The sequence below is a fragment of the Drosophila gunungcola genome, chromosome 3R (assembly GCF_025200985.1).
Source record: "Drosophila gunungcola strain Sukarami chromosome 3R, Dgunungcola_SK_2, whole genome shotgun sequence".
NCBI classification, from domain to species: Eukaryota; Metazoa; Arthropoda; class Insecta; order Diptera; family Drosophilidae; genus Drosophila; species Drosophila gunungcola.
The window spans coordinates 22457333-22479557 of NC_069139.1; the positions used below are offsets into that span (position 1 = coordinate 22457333).

Consider the following 22225-nt stretch of genomic DNA (forward strand, 5'->3'; position numbering starts at 1 on the left):
CTATTGCTGAGCGAATGTTAAGATCCGTAAGTTCGTCTTTAAATTGAGCTCTCATAGCGGCACGCAAATTGACCCATTGCAATGATCTAGTACCCTGACTTAGTTGAACGCTTTTGTGATAACGCCAAAACCAGTCATTAGCACTTCCGTCTAATATATTGCTTATGTAGCGAGATATTAGATCAAAGTTACCATTTAGAGTTTGATAGGTAAGGGCTTCAAGTCGGTATATAAATTCATCAATCGACAGGTTTGACCGACCTGAGAAACGCAGTTTCCAGTTTATCATTATCTGGCTAATACGATCTGGTCTTAAATCTGTATTCATATGCAAAAACCTAGCTTCGGACTCATTTCCTATTGTAGAACGATTTCCTACTGGAGAAGAATTTTCTGCTACAGGCCTACTTTCTATTGGAGGAAGATTTCCTGTAACCGAAGAATGTCCTGCTGCAATGAAGTTCCCTCTTTCTTGAAGCTGCTCATCACTCTCTATTAGCCTATTACCAGCATCTGAGGCTTGCTTTTGGTTTTCCAAAAGAGTTAACATTCGTTGAAACCCAGCGCTAATAGTTTCTGCTAAAGCTTCCGTTCTTTTATTAGATTCCTTAACGGCTTGCTGTAACTCTTCCATGTTAAAGTCGTCTGTAATAGGATTTCCTGCTAGTTCCTTGCTCAAATCAATCTGAGACCTACCCAATGCACTCGATGGTCTACTTGCACTTTCACTACCGGATTTTAAATCTGCTTTACACACAGGACAATTTTTATGATTTCGAATCTTTGTGTTAAAACAAACTCGATGAAAAGTATGACCACAGTTCGCAGATAATAACTGAGCAGCGTATTCAATTCCTCTTAGACAAATAAAGCAGTCACCGTTTGCCCTGACGGAAATATCTTCTGCTGGTTCTTCTTCACCTAACATTTCTTAATAATCATAAATTTTTCTTATAATTAATCAAAAAGATAACTCACTATTTAAAAAGTTTTTATTTTTTTTCTTTTTAAATTACAAATAATTTTCCGGGAATCAAAACAATCTTCGTGTCTAGTAATCCTAATTGTTTAAGCATGTGTATCAAGAGTAACGAACAAAAATTAGGTTTAACTATTGCAGACAATCCAACGTTCGTACAAATGTGTGATCCAAAACGTTAAAAGCTACTAACTAACGCTTCTACTCTGGCACACCTCTGTTACGCTTTTTACTTGTTTGCAACCTGCAATAACTAAATTGAACAAAAAACAAAAATTCCAAAATGGTACTGCCACTAATATCCATCTAGATCCAAGCTTATAGTCCTGGCAAGAGATTAGTTCGTATCTTAAAGCAGCGTTTTGGAAACCCTAAGCACCTTTCGAGAATACTGTTAGTACCGGTAGAACCTTTATTATAAAAGTGTATCTAATCCTGTTTTACTTCCAAAGCCTATCAGAGTTTTTATTTTGCTGCGTGGCAGGTGATAGAAATCTTCTAAAATATCCACATCCAATCGCAGGTTCCTACTTGATTTAGCTGTTTTCTCTTTAATAACTCATCGAAATTAAAATTGTTCGGAACGTTTCTATATTAATAGTACGCTAATCCAGATACATGTTAAATCAAAGTCAAGGTGCAAATAGTTCTGTTTGGGTTAGAAAAGGTAAAGAAAAGTAATAAATCTGACCATATTTTTAGTCTCCAGTGGTTTATGGAAATTACGCACTGGTTGATGAAGTTGACTAATTATTCTATATCGGGGCCAGCCAAGGTCGGGCCTCACACGTTTGGGCGCCATAATTATTTCTGTAGCATATAACGATCTATTAGGAAAGAGCTGGTGGAAAAATTAACGTGTTTGCGGAGTACGCGTCATCCTCGGCTTTTCATTTGTCTGGTCGGCATGGGGTGGGTCAACGAAGAAAAGAAAACCGCCACGTTATAATGCTCGTATGCTAGTAAAAATAACTTAAAATTCGCGTACTATTCATTTGGGTACATTGAGGAAGCTAGAGAGAAAAAAAAAATAAAAGAAAAGGGTTGAAGAAAGAATAGAATACGACAACAAAACAAAACGTGAGAGATACACTGGCCAAAACATCACTCCTTTTACTACGCCAAGAAGGCGAAGTGCCCACCCTACCATGATCCTAGTGGTCCAACATTTCCTCGTCAGGATCCCTTGGAGTGATTACCAATCACCTTTTTAAACGACACTCGACTTCCATGATCCCCGGATAAGGAGAAACTTAGTTTAAATTCATTTTCTTTTATTACCAATTATAGGTACGAATTATCCCTTTCATATGGGCTGAGATATTTTTGTTGTTGTTTCATACAAGCTTATTCTGTGATAAATTTATTTAGTTTAATATTAATTCACATTAGAAAAATAAACGGTTTTCATATAAATTTTTCATATTTGTGGTTTTAAAATTTTTAAACAATACTATAAAGAATTTTTAAATATAGGTAAATTTTATTTCTAACAAAAGTTCTCTATCATTTCGATTTTATTTATTTATTCTTTTTTTCTAAAAAAAAATTTTATTTTTTTTTTTTTTTTAAAATTAGTGCTTTACAAAAAAATTCAGTTTTATTTATATACCTAAAAAAAATTGTCTAATTAATTCATTTCAAATTTCTTTTTTTTTTCTTATCAAAAAATTGCAAAGAGTTCAAAGTTGCTGAAAGAGAACGGGATTAATATATATAAATAATAATGGCTATATATATATAAGTTTATATAAAAATCTCATATAAGTTAATAATAGCTGATCATTGTAAATATTTAAGGGTTTAAATTTATAAGTGACTGCGCGTGTAAATCTTGAGAGAACTTTTGTAGCGGCCCTCGTTTATTAAAACAGAGCTTTAGAACTTGCGAGCAACGGTCAGCAATACAGCGTAAACGCTCAAATATGTATATTCAAAACAAAACATCGTAAATTTTATGCAGTTTAACCAGTGACGAAATAACTAAATAAAGGAAATAATGAAACAATGTATGATAAAGGTAACTTACAGTCGATTAACTCCGGCGGCGAAAGATCTTTGGCAGCGGCGACTTCTTGTACATGTTTATTTAGTTATATGGTCGTCGGGTTTATTTTTAGCTAACAATGTTTTAGTTTTGGTTCGGCAACATTGTTTACTTTTAATTTTTGTGTATTATTTTTCGTTAAGATTTTAGATATGAATTTTATAAAATTTGCGCGTTTAAACTGCGGGACTACACATTTACTAGCACATTCACATATTATTTATTTCGCCAAGTTTTTATATATTTTTTTTCACTGTAAATTTTCACCGGTTTGCAGCAGCAACGTTGATCTCTTTGCCTATCATTTTTCTCTCTAATATTTCATAACCACAGCAAATTAAGAACTCTAATTTTAATTATTACATTTTTTTATCGAATATTTATGTTCATACTAGGTAGATTTTTTTCTTATAAAACTGAGAAAAATATTGCAACAACGTGCATTAGATTTATGTTGAGGTAGGGTTAGGATGAGTAGCAACAGCTCCTGCTGATGCTGCTGCGGCTGCGGCTCTACATTGGACAGCTTGTTGGGCCTATTTAGGCTTTAGTATAACTGCTGAAGATAGCCCTGGGTTTGCTGCACCTGCTCTGCTCTATTTCCACTGGGTATCGGGCTTATTCGGGCTGCTGGGTAGCCCTGCTGTTGCTGCACCTGCTCTGCTGTACTAGCTGTTGGGCCGAATTATGCTGCTGTGTAGCGGCTGATCGGGCTACGGCTGTTTGGCAGCGCTACGTTATGGCCACTGGGCCGTATTGTATGCCAGTGCGCTTAGGGTTAGGCGCGGTCTCAGGAGGAATATGGTGGTGCTAAGCCAGCATCCGAATTGGCCTCTGATAATTCACTGTATTCCGCCACCGTTGAACGCGTGTTGCGTTATTCGAATGGATTACTTTAAACAAAATTAAACAAAAGCACTAATAAGTTCTCTTTGCTTCTTCTGTTGGTTGATGGTTACTCACGGTTTATATTTCTAACCAAGTAGCCAAACCACGAGGTCGGTCTGCTTGTTGGAGAAAATTTATTTCGGACGACTTGTATCGTTGGCGGTGGAAATCGAAAAGAATAAGCTAAAGCCGTAAGCTTAGCAGGTTACCCCAAAACGGAAATATAGCTCTGTCAAAATTGATATTGACCACTGTCTTCTACTCAGCTGATTGTATTTGTTGCGTTGCCAGTACGACAAAGTTCGGGTTCCCGCGTTAGAGGGCGCCACCTGATCATGATGGGCTGCACTTGGTACAAGCTAGCATTCTGACTATAAGATCTAAGCTATACTGCCTACTTTTCGGGATTTCTTTTGTTTTCTTTTTATTTTATAAGAGAGCTCGAACAAGCCCTTCTACAAGTCCCCACCGCTAAAATCGCACTTGGGAGGTATAAACACACAATGTGCGATACACGCTTGGAGAGCCAACATTTATCACTGCTTTATGTCTTTTGCGTGGTACTTTCCTATTGATTTTCCTTGGAGGTCTTCGAGTTCGTAATAGGTTGTACCTAGCTTTCTTCTTATTCTAGCTTTCACAAACGTTGGCGCTAGCTTGGCATTAAAACCTTTCACAAACTTGCTTTGTTGAAAATTTCTTCTGTACACCTCCTGGCCAACAGTATATGCCACTTCTCGGCTTCTCAAATTATACAATTTTTCATTCCGACGTTGCTGTTGCCTCATAGCTTTCACTGCATCTCCCCTAAACATATCGACTGAATCATCTCGACTGACTTGAATAGCACGATCCTCTAACAGATCCAGTTCTCTTAATAGTTTATATGTAGAACCTTCTGTGATCATATGCTGACCGAAAGCTAGTCGATAAGGTGTGTTGTTAACAGCTGAATGCCAACTGGATCTAAGCGAACAGCATATGCTACTAAGTTTGACATCCCAATTGGATTGATCTGGATGAACATAAGCTTTGATTCCAGCGATAATGCTACGGTTAACCCTCTCTGACGCGTTACCTTGAGGAGCATGCACAGCGGTGTAAGCATGCTGTATGCCGTACTTTTTAAGCAAGTTATTGAAAATTTTGGATTTAAATTGTACTCCGTTGTCGGACACAATAACTTCAGGTATTCCAAAACAATGGAATAAGTCTTCCTCTAGATACTTAAGAATAGCTTCGGCTGTGAAGTTTTTAACTGGCCTTAGAAATGGAAACTTTGTAAAGTGATCAAGGACCACAAAAATTCCTACATATCCTGATTTTTCACCTGTTTTAGCCAGAGGAGGTCTAAGAACATAGTTGGCATGCTTAGTAGTTTTGCACACTGAACAATTGTTGACGTAATCTTTAACATCATTAACTAAATTTGGCCAAAAATAGTGTCGTCTAATCCTTTCTAGTGTTTTATTAATCCCACAATGCGAGGATAACGGACTATCGTGAGCTTTTTGTAAAGCGACCGAGATAAGTTCTTGTGGCAGCCATAGTTTCCAAACCATATCATCCGCTAATCTTTCAGCCGACGCATGCTCTGTCCTTCTATAAATGCAATCCTTCACGACTTTGATATCCGGAAACTGCTTTTCAGCTTGCATTAGCTTTGCTCTTAGTTCTTGATATTGTTTTGATTGAAATTGTGGTGAACAGAGATCTATGAAGTTTTCGATTTCTAAACTAGATAAATCCTCAGTAAACGTCCGTGATAATGCATCGGGAACTACGTTCCTAATACCCTTTCTGTGCTGAATGGTAAAACTATATCCTTGTAGCTTGAGTGCCCATCTCGCTAAGCGGCTACTTAGATCGGATTGCGACATCAGCCACTTTAGTGAAGCATGGTCGGTTATTACCGTAAAGGTATGTCCTTCTACGTATGCTCGAAATTTTTTTATGCTCAGAATGGCCGCTAAGCATTCTTTTTCCGTTACGGAATAGCTTCGCTGACAATCATTAAGTTTTCGTGACATAAATGCTATTGGAATTTCATCTCCTTCTTGGTTAACTTGCATCAAAACTCCCCCAACTCCAGTGTGACTAGCATCACAATGTATATAAAATGGCTGTGAATAATCTGGCATATGAAGAACAGGAGCTTTACACATTGCTGCTTTTAGATCCTGAAATGCTTGCTCCGCGGCACTAGACCACGTAAATGTTTTCTTCTTTTTTAAGGCATCTGTAAGCGGAGATGTTATTGAAGCATAATTCTCAATAAACTTACTGTACCACCCGGTCATACCTAAAAACCTACGAAGTTGTTTTAACGACTGCGGTGTGGGGTACTCTTTAATGGCTTCAATCTTCACAACGTCCATAGCTATAGTCCCATGACCGACAATGTGGCCTAAATAATGAACTTCAGGTACACAAAATCGACTTTTTTGAACGTTTATGGTAAGACCTGCTTTCTCCAATGCTTTTGCAATTTCGCGCAACACCTTTATGTGCCGCTCAAAAGTATCAGAAATTATAAGGAGGTCATCCAGATAAATGAATACCTCATTTCGAAGGTAGGCTGGGATTATGCGATCCATTAACTTTGACATCGTTGAAGGGGCATTCGTAAGGCCGAAAGGCATGACTTTAAATTGATATAAAGGTCTCCCGGGAACTGTAAAGGCGGTTTTGTCTTTAGAATCAGGGTCGAGTGGTATTTGCCAATACGCGTCTTTTAGGTCCAGGCTAGTGATGTACTCAGCCTTTGGTAGACGACTTAAAATACCTTCTATTAGTGGCATAGGATAAGCATCCTTTCGTGTCACCTCATTGACTTTACGACAATCTATACAGAGGCGCACCTTGCCGGGCTTTCTTACGATCACTACTGGCGAAGACCACGAACTATTGGATTCTTCAATGACTCCAAGGCCAATCATACGATCTATTTCCTCATAAATAAGTTTTTCGATAGCAGGGGAAACTGGATAATGTCGTTGCTTAATGGGCTTTGTACTACCTACATCTATTTCGTGATGCAACAAATTTGTTTTACCCAGACCCTTTTCAGAAAATGATGGAAATGATTGAATAGCTTTTCCAATAAAGTACGCTGGTGCTCTGTTAAATTACGTTGCGAAACAGCAACAGCTTCTTCTACACTCGGACATGCTACGCTAGCAATACCGTCTCGGACTGACAATCCAGAAGGTAACATATCAAATGCAGTCCAAAAGTCAATGCCTAAATATAACGACTGAACAAGTGACGGAACGATGTACAAATTTAGTCGCTTTGTTGTCTCTCGATAAGTGACGTCTACATTAAGTTTACCAATTATAGTCTGTGACTGACCATCTGCCGTGCGCACATTTGACGACATTTGCTTAAAATTTACATTTCGACAGGAAAGTTCGTTGGCAAAGTCTCCTCCTATACAGCTGATTGATGCGCCGGTATCCAACAACCCTATCATCTGTTTCCCAAAAATAGTGACTTCGGCATAAGGACGTACGTCGCGACCGACTATGGCTGAGATCAAGGCCTGTTTTTCATTTCTAATTTTCCTATAGTATTCACTGATTCGCAAGCACGATCTTTTTCTTCTTGCTGGTGGTGAATGGAAAGGTTTTGGTACTGGCAGGTTTGTGGTTTTGTCTGGTAGAATGGTTTTTGTAGATTGAGGTGGCTCTACAAATCCGTCTGAGTCGTATTCGCTGTTTGTTTCTTCCGTGCACTTGCCACTGGTGCACGATCTACTAAGTTTTTTGAGCCAGTACATTTCGTACAGGATGGTTTATAAGTATCAGGCTGACCACAGCCGTAACAAAACACCTGCCGTTCGCAAAGGCAATCTTGATACCGATGGCCTTTCGCTCGACAGTTCCAGCAAGTCAAATTAATGGCTGCTACCTCAAGACTCTCGTCTTCATCGCTGAAATCCTCTTCGCAATCACCATGCGTCTCTACAGCGTGAATGGTACGTCGTACAGGAGGTTGTGACCTTTGCGATGTAGGTTTATTCTTTGTCAAGCTCAGCATAAATACCTCACGAGTTCTAACTAAGTGACGTAGGTGTGCTGTGCTAGTCACTTTTTCATACAGAAGTTCATGTTGAATTTGAGGCAGCAAATTAGCCCGTAAAGTTTCCAACAATGCTAGGTCTGACAATGGAACCGAAAGTTTATCGGCCAACAATACGATCGACTCATAGAATTCATCAAACGATTCGTTTTCCCTCTGCTTACGTCGATCTATTGCTGAGCGAATGTTAAGATCCGTAAGTTCGTCTTTAAATTGAGCTCTCATAGCGGCACGCAAATTGACCCATTGCAATGATCTAGTACCCTGACTTAGTTGAACGCTTTTGTGATAACGCCAAAACCAGTCATTAGCACTTCCGTCTAATATATTGCTTATGTAGCGAGATATTAGATCAAAGTTACCATTTAGAGTTTGATAGGTAAGGGCTTCAAGTCGGTATATAAATTCATCAATCGACAGGTTTGACCGACCTGAGAAACGCAGTTTCCAGTTTATCATTATCTGGCTAATACGATCTGGTCTTAAATCTGTATTCATATGCAAAAACCTAGCTTCGGACTCATTTCCTATTGTAGAACGATTTCCTACTGGAGAAGAATTTTCTGCTACAGGCCTACTTTCTATTGGAGGAAGATTTCCTGTAACCGAAGAATGTCCTGCTGCAATGAAGTTCCCTCTTTCTTGAAGCTGCTCATCACTCTCTATTAGCCTATTACCAGCATCTGAGGCTTGCTTTTGGTTTTCCAAAAGAGTTAACATTCGTTGAAACCCAGCGCTAATAGTTTCTGCTAAAGCTTCCGTTCTTTTATTAGATTCCTTAACGGCTTGCTGTAACTCTTCCATGTTAAAGTCGTCTGTAATAGGATTTCCTGCTAGTTCCTTGCTCAAATCAATCTGAGACCTACCCAATGCACTCGATGGTCTACTTGCACTTTCACTACCGGATTTTAAATCTGCTTTACACACAGGACAATTTTTATGATTTCGAATCTTTGTGTTAAAACAAACTCGATGAAAAGTATGACCACAGTTCGCAGATAATAACTGAGCAGCGTATTCAATTCCTCTTAGACAAATAAAGCAGTCACCGTTTGCCCTGACGGAAATATCTTCTGCTGGTTCTTCTTCACCTAACATTTCTTAATAATCATAAATTTTTCTTATAATTAATCAAAAAGATAACTCACTATTTAAAAAGTTTTTATTTTTTTTCTTTTTAAATTACAAATAATTTTCCGGGAATCAAAACAATCTTCGTGTCTAGTAATCCTAATTGTTTAAGCATGTGTATCAAGAGTAACGAACAAAAATTAGGTTTAACTATTGCAGACAATCCAACGTTCGTACAAATGTGTGATCCAAAACGTTAAAAGCTACTAACTAACGCTTCTACTCTGGCACACCTCTGTTACGCTTTTTACTTGTTTGCAACCTGCAATAACTAAATTGAACAAAAAACAAAAATTCCAAAATGGTACTGCCACTAATATCCATCTAGATCCAAGCTTATAGTCCTGGCAAGAGATTAGTTCGTATCTTAAAGCAGCGTTTTGGAAACCCTAAGCACCTTTCGAGAATACTGTTAGTACCGGTAGAACCTTTATTATAAAAGTGTATCTAATCCTGTTTTACTTCCAAAGCCTATCAGAGTTTTTATTTTGCTGCGTGGCAGGTGATAGAAATCTTCTAAAATATCCACATCCAATCGCAGGTTCCTACTTGATTTAGCTGTTTTCTCTTTAATAACTCATCGAAATTAAAATTGTTCGGAACGTTTCTATATTAATAGTACGCTAATCCAGATACATGTTAAATCAAAGTCAAGGTGCAAATAGTTCTGTTTGGGTTAGAAAAGGTAAAGAAAAGTAATAAATCTGACCATATTTTTAGTCTCCAGTGGTTTATGGAAATTACGCACTGGTTGATGAAGTTGACTAATTATTCTATATCGGGGCCAGCCAAGGTCGGGCCTCACACGTTTGGGCGCCATAATTATTTCTGTAGCATATAACGATCTATTAGGAAAGAGCTGGTGGAAAAATTAACGTGTTTGCGGAGTACGCGTCATCCTCGGCTTTTCATTTGTCTGGTCGGCATGGGGTGGGTCAACGAAGAAAAGAAAACCGCCACGTTATAATGCTCGTATGCTAGTAAAAATAACTTAAAATTCGCGTACTATTCATTTGGGTACATTGAGGAAGCTAGAGAGAAAAAAAAAATAAAAGAAAAGGGTTGAAGAAAGAATAGAATACGACAACAAAACAAAACGTGAGAGATACACTGGCCAAAACATCACTCCTTTTACTACGCCAAGAAGGCGAAGTGCCCACCCTACCATGATCCTAGTGGTCCAACATTTCCTCGTCAGGATCCCTTGGAGTGATTACCAATCACCTTTTTAAACGACACTCGACTTCCATGATCCCCGGATAAGGAGAAACTTAGTTTAAATTCATTTTCTTTTATTACCAATTATAGGTACGAATTATCCCTTTCATATGGGCTGAGATATTTTTGTTGTTGTTTCATACAAGCTTATTCTGTGATAAATTTATTTAGTTTAATATTAATTCACATTAGAAAAATAAACGGTTTTCATATAAATTTTTCATATTTGTGGTTTTAAAATTTTTAAACAATACTATAAAGAATTTTAAATATAGGTAAATTTTATTTCTAACAAAAGTTCTCTATCATTTCGATTTTATTTATTTATTCTTTTTTTCTAAAAAAAAATTTTATTTTTTTTTTTTTTTTTAAAATTAGTGCTTTACAAAAAAATTCAGTTTTATTTATATACCTAAAAAAAATTGTCTAATTAATTCATTTCAAATTTCTTTTTTTTTCTTATCAAAAAAATTGCAAAGAGTTCAAAGTTGCTGAAAGAGAACGGGATTAATATATATAAATAATAATGGCTATATATATATAAGTTTATATAAAAATCTCATATAAGTTAATAATAGCTGATCATTGTAAATATTTAAGGGTTTAAATTTATAAGTGACTGCGCGTGTAAATCTTGAGAGAACTTTTGTAGCGGCCCTCGTTTATTAAAACAGAGCTTTAGAACTTGCGAGCAACGGTCAGCAATACAGCGTAAACGCTCAAATATGTATATTCAAAACAAAACATCGTAAATTTTATGCAGTTTAACCAGTGACGAAATAACTAAATAAAGGAAATAATGAAACAATGTATGATAAAGGTAACTTACAGTCGATTAACTCCGGCGGCGAAAGATCTTTGGCAGCGGCGACTTCTTGTACATGTTTATTTAGTTATATGGTCGTCGGGTTTATTTTTAGCTAACAATGTTTTAGTTTTGGTTCGGCAACATTGTTTACTTTTAATTTTTGTGTATTATTTTTCGTTAAGATTTTAGATATGAATTTTATAAAATTTGCGCGTTTAAACTGCGGGACTACACATTTACTAGCACATTCACATATTATTTATTTCGCCAAGTTTTTATATATTTTTTTTCACTGTAAATTTTCACCGGTTTGCAGCAGCAACGTTGATCTCTTTGCCTATCATTTTTCTCTCTAATATTTCATAACCACAGCAAATTAAGAACTCTAATTTTAATTATTACATTTTTTTATCGAATATTTATGTTCATACTAGGTAGATTTTTTTCTTATAAAACTGAGAAAAATATTGCAACAACGTGCATTAGATTTATGTTGAGGTAGGGTTAGGATGAGTAGCAACAGCTCCTGCTGATGCTGCTGCGGCTGCGGCTCTACATTGGACAGCTTGTTGGGCCTATTTAGGCTTTAGTATAACTGCTGAAGATAGCCCTGGGTTTGCTGCACCTGCTCTGCTCTATTTCCACTGGGTATCGGGCTTATTCGGGCTGCTGGGTAGCCCTGCTGTTGCTGCACCTGCTCTGCTGTACTAGCTGTTGGGCCGAATTATGCTGCTGTGTAGCGGCTGATCGGGCTACGGCTGTTTGGCAGCGCTACGTTATGGCCACTGGGCCGTATTGTATGCCAGTGCGCTTAGGGTTAGGCGCGGTCTCAGGAGGAATATGGTGGTGCTAAGCCAGCATCCGAATTGGCCTCTGATAATTCACTGTATTCCGCCACCGTTGAACGCGTGTTGCGTTATTCGAATGGATTACTTTAAACAAAATTAAACAAAAGCACTAATAAGTTCTCTTTGCTTCTTCTGTTGGTTGATGGTTACTCACGGTTTATATTTCTAACCAAGTAGCCAAACCACGAGGTCGGTCTGCTTGTTGGAGAAAATTTATTTCGGACGACTTGTATCGTTGGCGGTGGAAATCGAAAAGAATAAGCTAAAGCCGTAAGCTTAGCAGGTTACCCCAAAACGGAAATATAGCTCTGTCAAAATTGATATTGACCACTGTCTTCTACTCAGCTGATTGTATTTGTTGCGTTGCCAGTACGACAAAGTTCGGGTTCCCGCGTTAGAGGGCGCCACCTGATCATGATGGGCTGCACTTGGTACAAGCTAGCATTCTGACTATAAGATCTAAGCTATACTGCCTACTTTTCGGGATTTCTTTTGTTTTCTTTTTATTTTATAAGAGAGCTCGAACAAGCCCTTCTACAAACTTTGTAATTGGAATTTATATTTATACATCAAAGAAGAAGTAACAAGCACAATAACTTTCCCTCAACTTTTTGTAAATTGATATTTGCTCTATTAAGCGAGCGAGTTACCCCAAGACATTAGCCGGCCTGTGAGCCACGAGCCACCCCAAAAGTGGCCCAAACCAAGGCTTTAATTACTTAATTTGAATTTCTCAACTACGCTTCCTAATACAATTTATTACAATTTGCTGATGGGTATGATGGGTCGCTCCGGACAGGTTACAGTTTGTGGTTGCTGTTGTTCCCTGCTGAAACAACAATAGAACGGACGTTCAAATTGCCGCCACGTGACTCCATTGTGTGATTACCTCCGCCAGCTAGTTGCTCGACTGGGGCATCTTTAGCAAGATAATAAAAAAGGATAATAAATTGCATTAAATTTGACATCGTTGTGGGGCAGCCGCGTGCCACTGCCCCCACTCAAAATGGGACGAGGCGTAGAGAAGGCCTGTTTGCCGTTACTGCTCGTTTTCCTTTCATCCCGATTGTCATAAAACATTTTTATTAATAACATTATGATTGTCCTGCCTTTGAAGGTGGATGGGGCCGATATAGCTAGAAACAAGCAGCTTATCAATTGTGAATGGTAGTCCTTCAAAGCGGTCAATGCTTTGACCCCGAAGTTCCTTCTATATGTACTTCACTTTAAGTGGTCGGCAATTTAGATAAGAGTCTTTGTCAAATTTACTTTGTTATTATTTATTGGCCCGTTTTTATAAAATGTAATTTTGATATTACTTTTGTCATCTGCTTTCTTTTTCAAAAGACTCAAAATAAAAAAATAGCAAACGAAATGCGAAATAAGCATATTTAACTACATTCAATGTTTAATCCTCCAGCAGTCGGTTAGTTATTTATAAAAATATCACTTTTTATTACAAATGCCTTATTCGTCTTTATTAATCTTTATAAAATACAAAATTTAAAGCAATATAGTCTCTTCAACACACAACAAGTCGCATTTCTAAAATGTAACATTTTTACGATTAAATTTAATAAGTACCATATTTATGACAATCCCAATTACAAAAGAATACAGAATAAAGGGTAAATAAGTTTTTTTTCTTTATTCTAGTTATACTTTTATTTCTATTGTTTTTATCTATTTTATTTAAGCTATATTTAGGACAACAGTTTGTTAGGTTAAGAAGGTACGCACTTTGAAATTGTATTTTTCCAATCCCCCTTTTATCTGATATTTTCTTTTGTTACTCGCTGATAAATAAAGATTTTGAGTTGTAAACTTGTCTCTAAATGCTTGACAATAACATTTCAAAGGCCCGGCGGCCCATGTGAACTAAAGCCGGAAATTCGAGCTACTCGAGCGCAATGGCAACCGGAAGTGCTTATACAGTTGAATTAGAGCAATGACAGCTAAAGTTTTTATGTGCATGTGAGGAGGAGCCAAAAGACGAACAGCCGAAAGGAAATGAAGCCCGAGAGTTTTCAGTTTCCTCTGGCCAATTTTATTGCATTCTACTGGCGGAAGCCTGGCCAAGACAATAAATGGCAAACTTGCACGAATTCGTCCGCCTCTTATGTGAGTCGATGCGGGAGGACAAATGGCTGTGGCTCACCACGGGAATGGGCAGTCGAACTATAGAATTTCAACTGCAGATAAGGCAAATCAAATCAAGGGTTGGGCGAGACCCAAAAATAAACGTCAACTACGCGGAATTCTGGTTGACGCATAGACCATACATCTTGTTCATTTGCGGGGCTGTCAGTCAATCGATAAGGGGCATTTTCGGATACCGGCGCTCTTGAGGCTGGTGACAGTGATTAACTAGTTCTCTAGCAGCGGTCTAACGATTGCGGCAAATTACTCAACAATTTAATTCGGTGTTCAACAAGTGGTTAATCAGCGATTGTCGCAACGCGCTTGTTTTCTTTGTTCTTCCAGGATGGAAAGACTCGATTCTGTCGATACCGAAGAAATGGCTCTCCACGGCCGAGTCCGTGGACGAATTCGGATTCCCTGACGTGAGTGAAATTGATTAAACCATTTCGCATTTCCTTCCTCCTTTTCCAGCAAATATTTGCCCCCGGGCTGAGCTCGACTGCTACTTGAATAATTCAAAGACAAACACTCGCGCACACAGGCAGACGGACTAATCCTGTTTGTTATAATTACAAATGCAAATAACGAGGGCTTTTGTATGGCAACAGGAACTCCTGGCAACCAACCTGCCGCAGCTCGTGCAAACAAACCGGAAAAACCAACCTCCACCCTGAACCTTTTTCCGCCCCCCGTCTATGCTTACCTGAAAAAAAGCACAGCAGCCACAGCAACAACCCCCGAAAAGCAGAGTTAGACATCAAAATTGTAAGCCAGCAGCAGAAATGGGGATCCACTGACAAAGACAAGTTACACGAGGCTGTATATTGGGTATAACAAAAGTTTCGGTTGCTTTGAAAACGGAGAACAGGATCCGCAAGTCAACGACATGTTGACACTTTTAACGTTTCGACTCTATATTTTTAAGTGGAAATTTGTGTTTTCTTCAGCTGGTACAACCAAACACAAGGTCGGTGGATTTTTTTCAACATAAATTTGTTTTGCATCATCATAATGAGCTACAGACTATGCGTTGACCATCCTGAAATCGATTGGACTGCAGACCTCAAAATTCAGCGACACTTCACTGGGGAATTCCTGGAGAAAATCTCTCAATTAAAGTTTGCCAACAAGGGTGGATAGCAGGAAGGAATGGCAAAAATGTCAAGGAGTCGGAGTACAATGTCAGATTCAAGCATTGCCATTTCTTTTTCTTTTTTTGTGATTTGAAATCGGCTCCCCAGGGCATCAACTTTTTGTATTGCTGCCGGCAGGGTAAGGAAACTTTCCATTTGACGCTCGATATTGCCATGCATACAAATGAGGAAAATGGTAGAAAATGGGGAAAAGTGTCTAAGATGAGTGGAAGTGAAATAAAATTAAATTTGCTAAGCCCTTCGAGAACCCTTTTCGTTCGCAGACTCTACCCAAGGTGCCCGTCCCGTCGCTGGATGAAACGATGGCCGACTACATTCGCGCCCTGGAGCCGATCACCACCCCGGCGCAGCTGGAGCGGACCAAGGAGCTGATCAGGCAGTTCACAGCTCCCCAGGGAATCGGCCCTCGTCTGCATCAGTATCTCCTGGACAAGCGTGAAGCGGAGGATAACTGGGTGAGCATCTCTCAGTCATTTATTTGTTTGATTACAGAAGTCCAAGATTAAAGCTATAATTTGTTTTTTAAATTCTAATATTCATTGCTTTTTAAAGTTACTTAAACGTTTTACAATTTTCTTCTAGGCCTGTTAGTTTTTTAGAGAATAAATAAAAAAAAATAAAAATAAAAGCAAATATTTTATACTAGAGTTTTTGTATTAAATATATTAACATTTTTCATTTTTAGTATTTTTGGAAATGCATTTGATATCTGAAAATGTAATTCAAGTTTAAACCACATTAAACTTATATAAAATGCTTTAAAATTAAATAGGAACTATTTTAAATCTCACTTTTTTACGTTTATTTAAATATATATATATTAAATCATGCAATTTATTATGCATTGTATTTAATATAAATAAAACATTTTGAATTCAATAGTCAGATATTTATTTACTTTTCCATTTTTTTATCAGATGTGCAATATTACAAAAGGCTTATGTAGGCATATGTGGATTTCAAAAGACGTTTAAGATTAAAGCTTAAGTTTTGTATCTTGTAAAACTTCACTATTAGTTTCTCTTTAAAGATTGCTTACAAATTTTTTATGGGAAAGATTTTGAAGAACTCAATTACTGATTTACCCTAGTTATGAGATAATATTGCTTACTTAAGAGCTCAAGAGCAAAATATGAATTATTATTATCTAACAAGACATTCACTATTGATACTCGAATTTAATTAAATATTTTATTTTGTGTTAGAAAATATTATTTACTATGAAAATATATAAAACCAAATAAATTCATTAGTGTCCCACAACAGTTTAAAATGACTTATCCAATTTTTTTGAAAGTTTACAATCAAGATTTTTTTTTGTATTTTAAGCTATTTCTGGGCTGTTTAAAATTATAAATAATTTATGCTTCGTGTGTGAAGTGTGGCAACACTTTATTCAGCCGAAAATGCAGGGATTTGGAGTCGATCGTCTCGAGCTTATTTGACGGAGGGGGCCGAGGTCGACGTCGGGGGTCCGTTGTTGATGATCGGGGCAGTGGGCACGGGGGTTTTAGGGGTGGGCACGTTGTCGTCGCTGGGGGAGGGGGGCTGGGGCACGGCAATGGTGCTGCCCGTGGGCGTGATGGTGTCGTCGCTGCCGGGGGTACCGGGGTTGCCGGGAGTGGTGCTGGGGTCATCAGTGGGTGGCGTTGGAACTGACACGGTGGAATCGCTAGGTGGCAGGGCGGTGGTTGTGGGCGCGCCGGTGGTGGTGATTGGGGGGGCAGCAGTGGTCGTGGGGGCGACGGTGGTGGTGGGAGCGACGGTGGTGGCGGCGGCTTCCATCGACACACAGGTGGCGTTGATGGGCAGACTGTCGCACTTGGCGCTGGGCAGGTAGTTGTTGCAGGCGTAGCACTCCTGCAGGACGTAGCTGAAGTAGGTGCTGCTGGCGCAGTTGGTCAAAGTGGAGAGCACCTCGCCCCTGGCGTTGGCGGTGGCCGCGCACTGGTAGTAGGTCTGCACGTTCTCGTAGTTGGGCAGCCTCAACTTCGGCTGTGGGCAAACGACGGGCGAGATCGTTTCCGTGTACTCCGGGACCCTCGAGCACGACTGGGAAGTCTGGGCATTGACGGCCACCAAGGCGGCAAGCACAAAGATCACTTTTGGGGGGCAGGGAGGGAGCAAGGGAACAATATGAATGGCTATATCCTGGGTAGCCTGTTAATGCTGCTGCTTACCGGCTTTCATGTTGACGATGCTTTTTTTTTCGTTCCTTTCGAGACTGGAGAAGGAGTGCGTCTGGCTGCTAACTCGGCTCACCGATCACTGATGCATTCCAGCCAGCTCCAAAGCCTTTTTATGCCGCGGCAGGCCATGTTAGACACGTTTAATCAGCCCGCTGCTAGATTAATTCGTGTCTTGTCGGCCGGGTGCGAAATTGAAATCAGCATGCCAGGCAGTGCCTAATTGCGCCTTAGACTCGTCGCCCCCGAAGTTTCGGTAATCTCGGCCAGATAAGGCCGGGGCGGAAACTATTCCGAATCTCACTGCCAAGCGACCAAGTAGGAACTTCTCATTCCGGGTGTCATGTCAATTAGCATCGCCGCTAGATCATCTCGCCAGGCTGAGATCACTGGTAATGACTTCATGGCCTTTTCTGCCGAACTCAAGTTCTCGGCACTCTATCTCTGGCATGCAGATAGCACTCGATGTTACTCCACAACATCATCGATTTCGTTTTTGTTTTGGGGAATCACTGTCATTACCCCTGAAATGCTTGAATGGCAAAGTTGTGGGGTTACTTGGAATTCAAGAGCCGAAGGCTCATATTTTCCGTGAGCTAAACTAAGGAACAAAATACAACTTGAACTTTTGACAAAACTTAAAAACAACAAATGTTACAAAATGTTTATTCTGTTTAAGCATTTGCACAAAAGTGGAACTAAAAGAAAAATGAAAGGCCTTCGTTTCATTATTAGATTTTCATCTTAAATATGATTTAAAATTTTCTAAATGTTTTGAGACACATTTTGCTTGTTTAAGATCATTAAGAACGTAATTCGCAAAGTGGTAATTTGTTCATAAGAAAGAAACAAAAAAATGATTTATTATGTTAATTATGGTTTAAAGGTTTGATTTAAGTCCTTTATAGTTTAACTTATGTACACAATAGCGTTTTATATTTTCATAATTCGAATACAGAAAAATGTATCCTGAAGGCTGCCAAATAAATTTCATTTATGACTGCCAGAATTAATATTTGCTAATATTAATACTATTTGGCAATTGTTAAAAATAATTTCTTCAGCTCTAAAAGTATTTGAATTTTCCATTTTCGTATTTTCTGAACAACAATTAAAAGTATTTATTTCTACATCACTATTACTAATTGGTCTATTATTATATACTCTTCTCAAAAAAAAAAAATTCACAAGATATACCAAAAATTGGCATAAAAATTAACTTTTACATCAATTTAAAACTATTGGGCTTAAAAATTTTCTCAATAAGATGAGTATTAAATTAATACCCCGAATGTATCAAAATAAAACTTAAGTGGTTTTAAAAAAGGGCCTTATAGAAACTGTTCAGTATAGAAAGAAAACAAAAAAGTAAAGAGATTATATTATTTGGTATTGAGTTATACTAATTTAATTCTGTCTAAAGTTGATCTTTTAATACACACTTAAGAAAACTTAAATTTTATTTTCAAAGGACATATATCCTTGAACACGAACTTAATCTGACTCGATGTAATTAGGCTTGTCTGTCTATCTATATGTATTTAAAATTCATCCAAATTCATCACTACTTCTTGTAAAGGATTCTTGAGTGGCGGATAACTTGACTTTAGCGTCCTTTTCTGTTTTTGTTGTCAACAAAACCTCCTCAATATATCTCAACACTTAAGATTAAAACTGTTTATCCTTTCGTTAACTATCTTTACGTTATCAAAGTCGATGAAAATCAATATCGAATACTAAATTGAGGGTGAAGTAGCCCAATTGCTCAGTTCTGACAGCTAAGTAGCCCCTATCTATGCTTCACTTTTTCTTTTTAATTTTACATTATCGGATTCGGATGTCAGTTGTGGCCTATCAAAATATTCCGTGAATAACAAGAAATCGCAATCAATTACCCACTTTGACTCTCTGCCGCGATAAGGAAGTTCTGGAAACAACAACAGCCATTCCCCGAACCCATTCCCGTACAGAAATGTGAACGAAAGTCTCTGTGCCAGTTAGATATTTAATTACTTTAAGTTGCTATTTAGAGTGGTGAATGAAATTCCGCTTGCTGAATGTTGGGCATTGAACTGACGATGGCTACTTGGGCGGCTTAGGCGGTGGCTGGCTTCTTCTGGACCTTGCTGGGTGGCGTTGGCTTCTTGGCGGCCTTGGCGGGAGTGGGAGCAGCTGGCTTCTTGGCGGCGGAGGCGGGCTTCTTGGCCATGGCGGCCTTGGCGGGCACAGGCACAGGGACCGAGGGCCTCTTCTTCTGGGGCACGGGCACAACGGGCTTGGTAATTACAACGGTGGGTGGGGTGGCTGGCTCCGGAGCGGGGGTGGGTGGAATGGGATGGGCCTCAGCCTCCTCCTCGTGCTGCTCATGCTGGTGCTCCTGGTGCTCGTGGTGCTCCTGGTGCTCCTGGTGCTCGTGGTGTTCGTGATGCTCATGATGCTCCTGGGTCTCGGAACCCGGCTGAGAGAGGACAGAGATCATTGGGGGCCCATTATCGATGACGTGCATGGTGATGGGTGCAGCGGTGGGCAGGACGTCCATGGGCGGGGCCGGGATGTAGTGGGCGGGCGACACGCACTGCTGGAGGACGAAGGTGAAGACCTCGCCGGCCGGACAGTGGACAGTCAGCTGGCTGCCGTAGACACTGGGGCATACATAGTACTCCGAGTTGCTGTGGTAGCTGGGCCAGCGGATGCTGATCTCACCACGGGTGCACTGCAGCTTGTAGTCCATGCGGGCCTGGCTCAAAGCCAGCAGGCTCAAGAGGGTCAATGCGAATACTGCCAGGACCAAGAAAATTAGTGAATTATAAAGAGAAGCTGTAAAGGTCTGTAAGAGGGCAGTGGATCCTACCTTTCATCTCTGGGCTGGGTCCGTTTGGTTATCCGTGATTGTTCAGGGGAACTGTGGTACTGCTCTGAAACCGGTCCAATTGCCATTATTTATACCACTCCGCATCTTGCTATCAGCGATCAGTAATCACCAATCAGCGATTCTTTGCGATAGGCGTTCAGACCGCTCCCAAAAAATTCCCAAAATTCATGGCTAATTGAATTTGTGTCAAACACAGAAATGAAATAGCGTAACTAACACCTTTTCCATGTCTTGCCCTTCCCCATAAATAAAATGAGAACATATCAAAATGTATGGTTATTAAAGACAGTTCGATATTTTAAATAAATAAATTGTATCTGTGAACATATATTGAGGCTACGTTGGGCTTTAAGCCAATCTTCAAGGGAATGCAATTCTAATTGGCCAGGGTTATTATTGATCTTGATCTTTTACGAAGATGTATTTTATAACATTCATGTATGTTAAGAAAGGCTCATTCTTTTAAAAACTATGGAATCATATATGGCAGGCATACTTCTACTAGGTCAAAAAACTTTAATTTCAAATAAATATCTTTGAATACAATATTTAATCATAACATTAAATACAATACGTTTTAAAGTGCTTGATTTAATATTAAAATATTTCAATATATGTAGAAAACAATAGATATAAAATAGATCCTATTTGATTTAAATGCATGTTTTTTAATTTAAATTTAATTCAAATTTATTTAAATCTTTTAGATATTAACATAGTTTCCGTAAATATTCAAATAAAATATTGTTATATTTTCATAATTAAAATAACTGAATACCGAATACAAAATCAAAACGAAAAATTTTTAAATTAAGTACAACATATTGGGACTTACTATGTTTTTTTTACAGTGTTTAGGTATCTGGGGTTTATCAACATGATATGAGGGATTAATTTTATAATTTGTGTGAATGTATATTAATAAACCCTCTTCTAGGTAAACACAAATTCATAAGCCATTGTTACATATTTGCAGGCCTACTACTACTGGCTCAACGAGATGTACATGGACATTCGCATCCCCTTGCCGATTAACTCGAATCCGGGCATGGTGTTCCCGCCGCGTCGCTTTAAGACGGTCCACGACGTGGCCCACTTCGCCGCCCGCCTGCTGGACGGCATCATGAGCCACAAGGAGATGCTGGACAGCGGAGAGCTGCCGTTGGAGCGGGCCGCCTCGCGGGAGAAGAACCAGCCACTGTGCATGGCGCAGTACTACCGCCTGCTGGGCTCCTGCCGCCGACCAGGTGTCGATCAGGACTCCCAGTACCTGCCGTCGCGGGAGCGCTTGAACGACGAGGACCGCCACGTGGTGGTCATCTGCCGCAACCAGATGTACTGCGTGGTGCTGCAGGCCAGCGACCGCGGCAAGCTGTCCGCGAGCGAGATCGCCTCGCAGATCCTCTACGTCCTCAGCGATGCCCCCTGTCTGCCCGGCAAGCCGGCACCGGTGGGTCTGCTCACCGCCGAGCCGAGGAGCCGGTGGGCCCGTGACCGGGAGATGCTGCAGCTGGACGAACGGAACCAGCGCAATCTGGAGCTGATCGAGACCGCACAGGTGGTGCTATGCCTGGACGAACCGCTGGCCGGGAACTTCAATGCCCGCGGCTTCACCGGCGCCACGCCCACCGTCCATAGGGCTGGGGATCGGGACGAGACGAACATGGCCCACGAGATGATCCACGGCGGTGGCAGCGAGTACAACTCTGGGAATCGCTGGTTCGATAAGACCATGCAGGTGGGCTTACAATATATTTAATGTTTATATTTAAATTATAGTTCTATAGATTAAACTAAGGGAGTGTTTTAGTTACTTACAAATTATTATTAACCATATTAATAAAACTTTAAAACTTAAAGTCCAACGAA

General features: G+C 39.5%; 3 protein-coding genes across 3 annotated transcripts in view; 1 reads left to right on the plus strand and 2 right to left on the minus strand.

Moving 5' to 3' along the window:
- The window catches only part of LOC128252394 (choline O-acetyltransferase), a 50415-nt gene that overhangs the window by 23992 nt on the left and 4198 nt on the right, over positions 1-22225 (plus strand). The window contains exons 3-5 of the mRNA XM_052980070.1: positions 14487-14566; positions 15562-15753; positions 21333-22094. Of these exons, the coding sequence (XP_052836030.1) occupies positions 14487-14566; positions 15562-15753; positions 21333-22094 (1034 nt within the window). The remainder of the gene's footprint in view (positions 1-14486; positions 14567-15561; positions 15754-21332; positions 22095-22225) is intronic.
- LOC128251846 (peritrophin-55) lies at positions 16548-17611 on the minus strand. The gene is made up of 2 exons (XM_052979054.1): positions 17479-17611; positions 16548-17400 (listed from the first exon to the last, which is right to left on the minus strand). The coding sequence occupies exons 1-2, from the start codon at positions 17486-17488 to the stop codon at positions 16736-16738; spliced, it is 675 nt and encodes a 224-aa protein (XP_052835014.1). The 5' UTR covers positions 17489-17611; the 3' UTR covers positions 16548-16735.
- LOC128251845 (peritrophin-55) lies at positions 19470-20428 on the minus strand. The gene is made up of 2 exons (XM_052979053.1): positions 20336-20428; positions 19470-20262 (listed from the first exon to the last, which is right to left on the minus strand). Exons 1-2 carry the CDS (start codon positions 20340-20342, stop codon positions 19580-19582), a joined length of 690 nt encoding a protein of 229 aa, XP_052835013.1. The 5' UTR covers positions 20343-20428; the 3' UTR covers positions 19470-19579.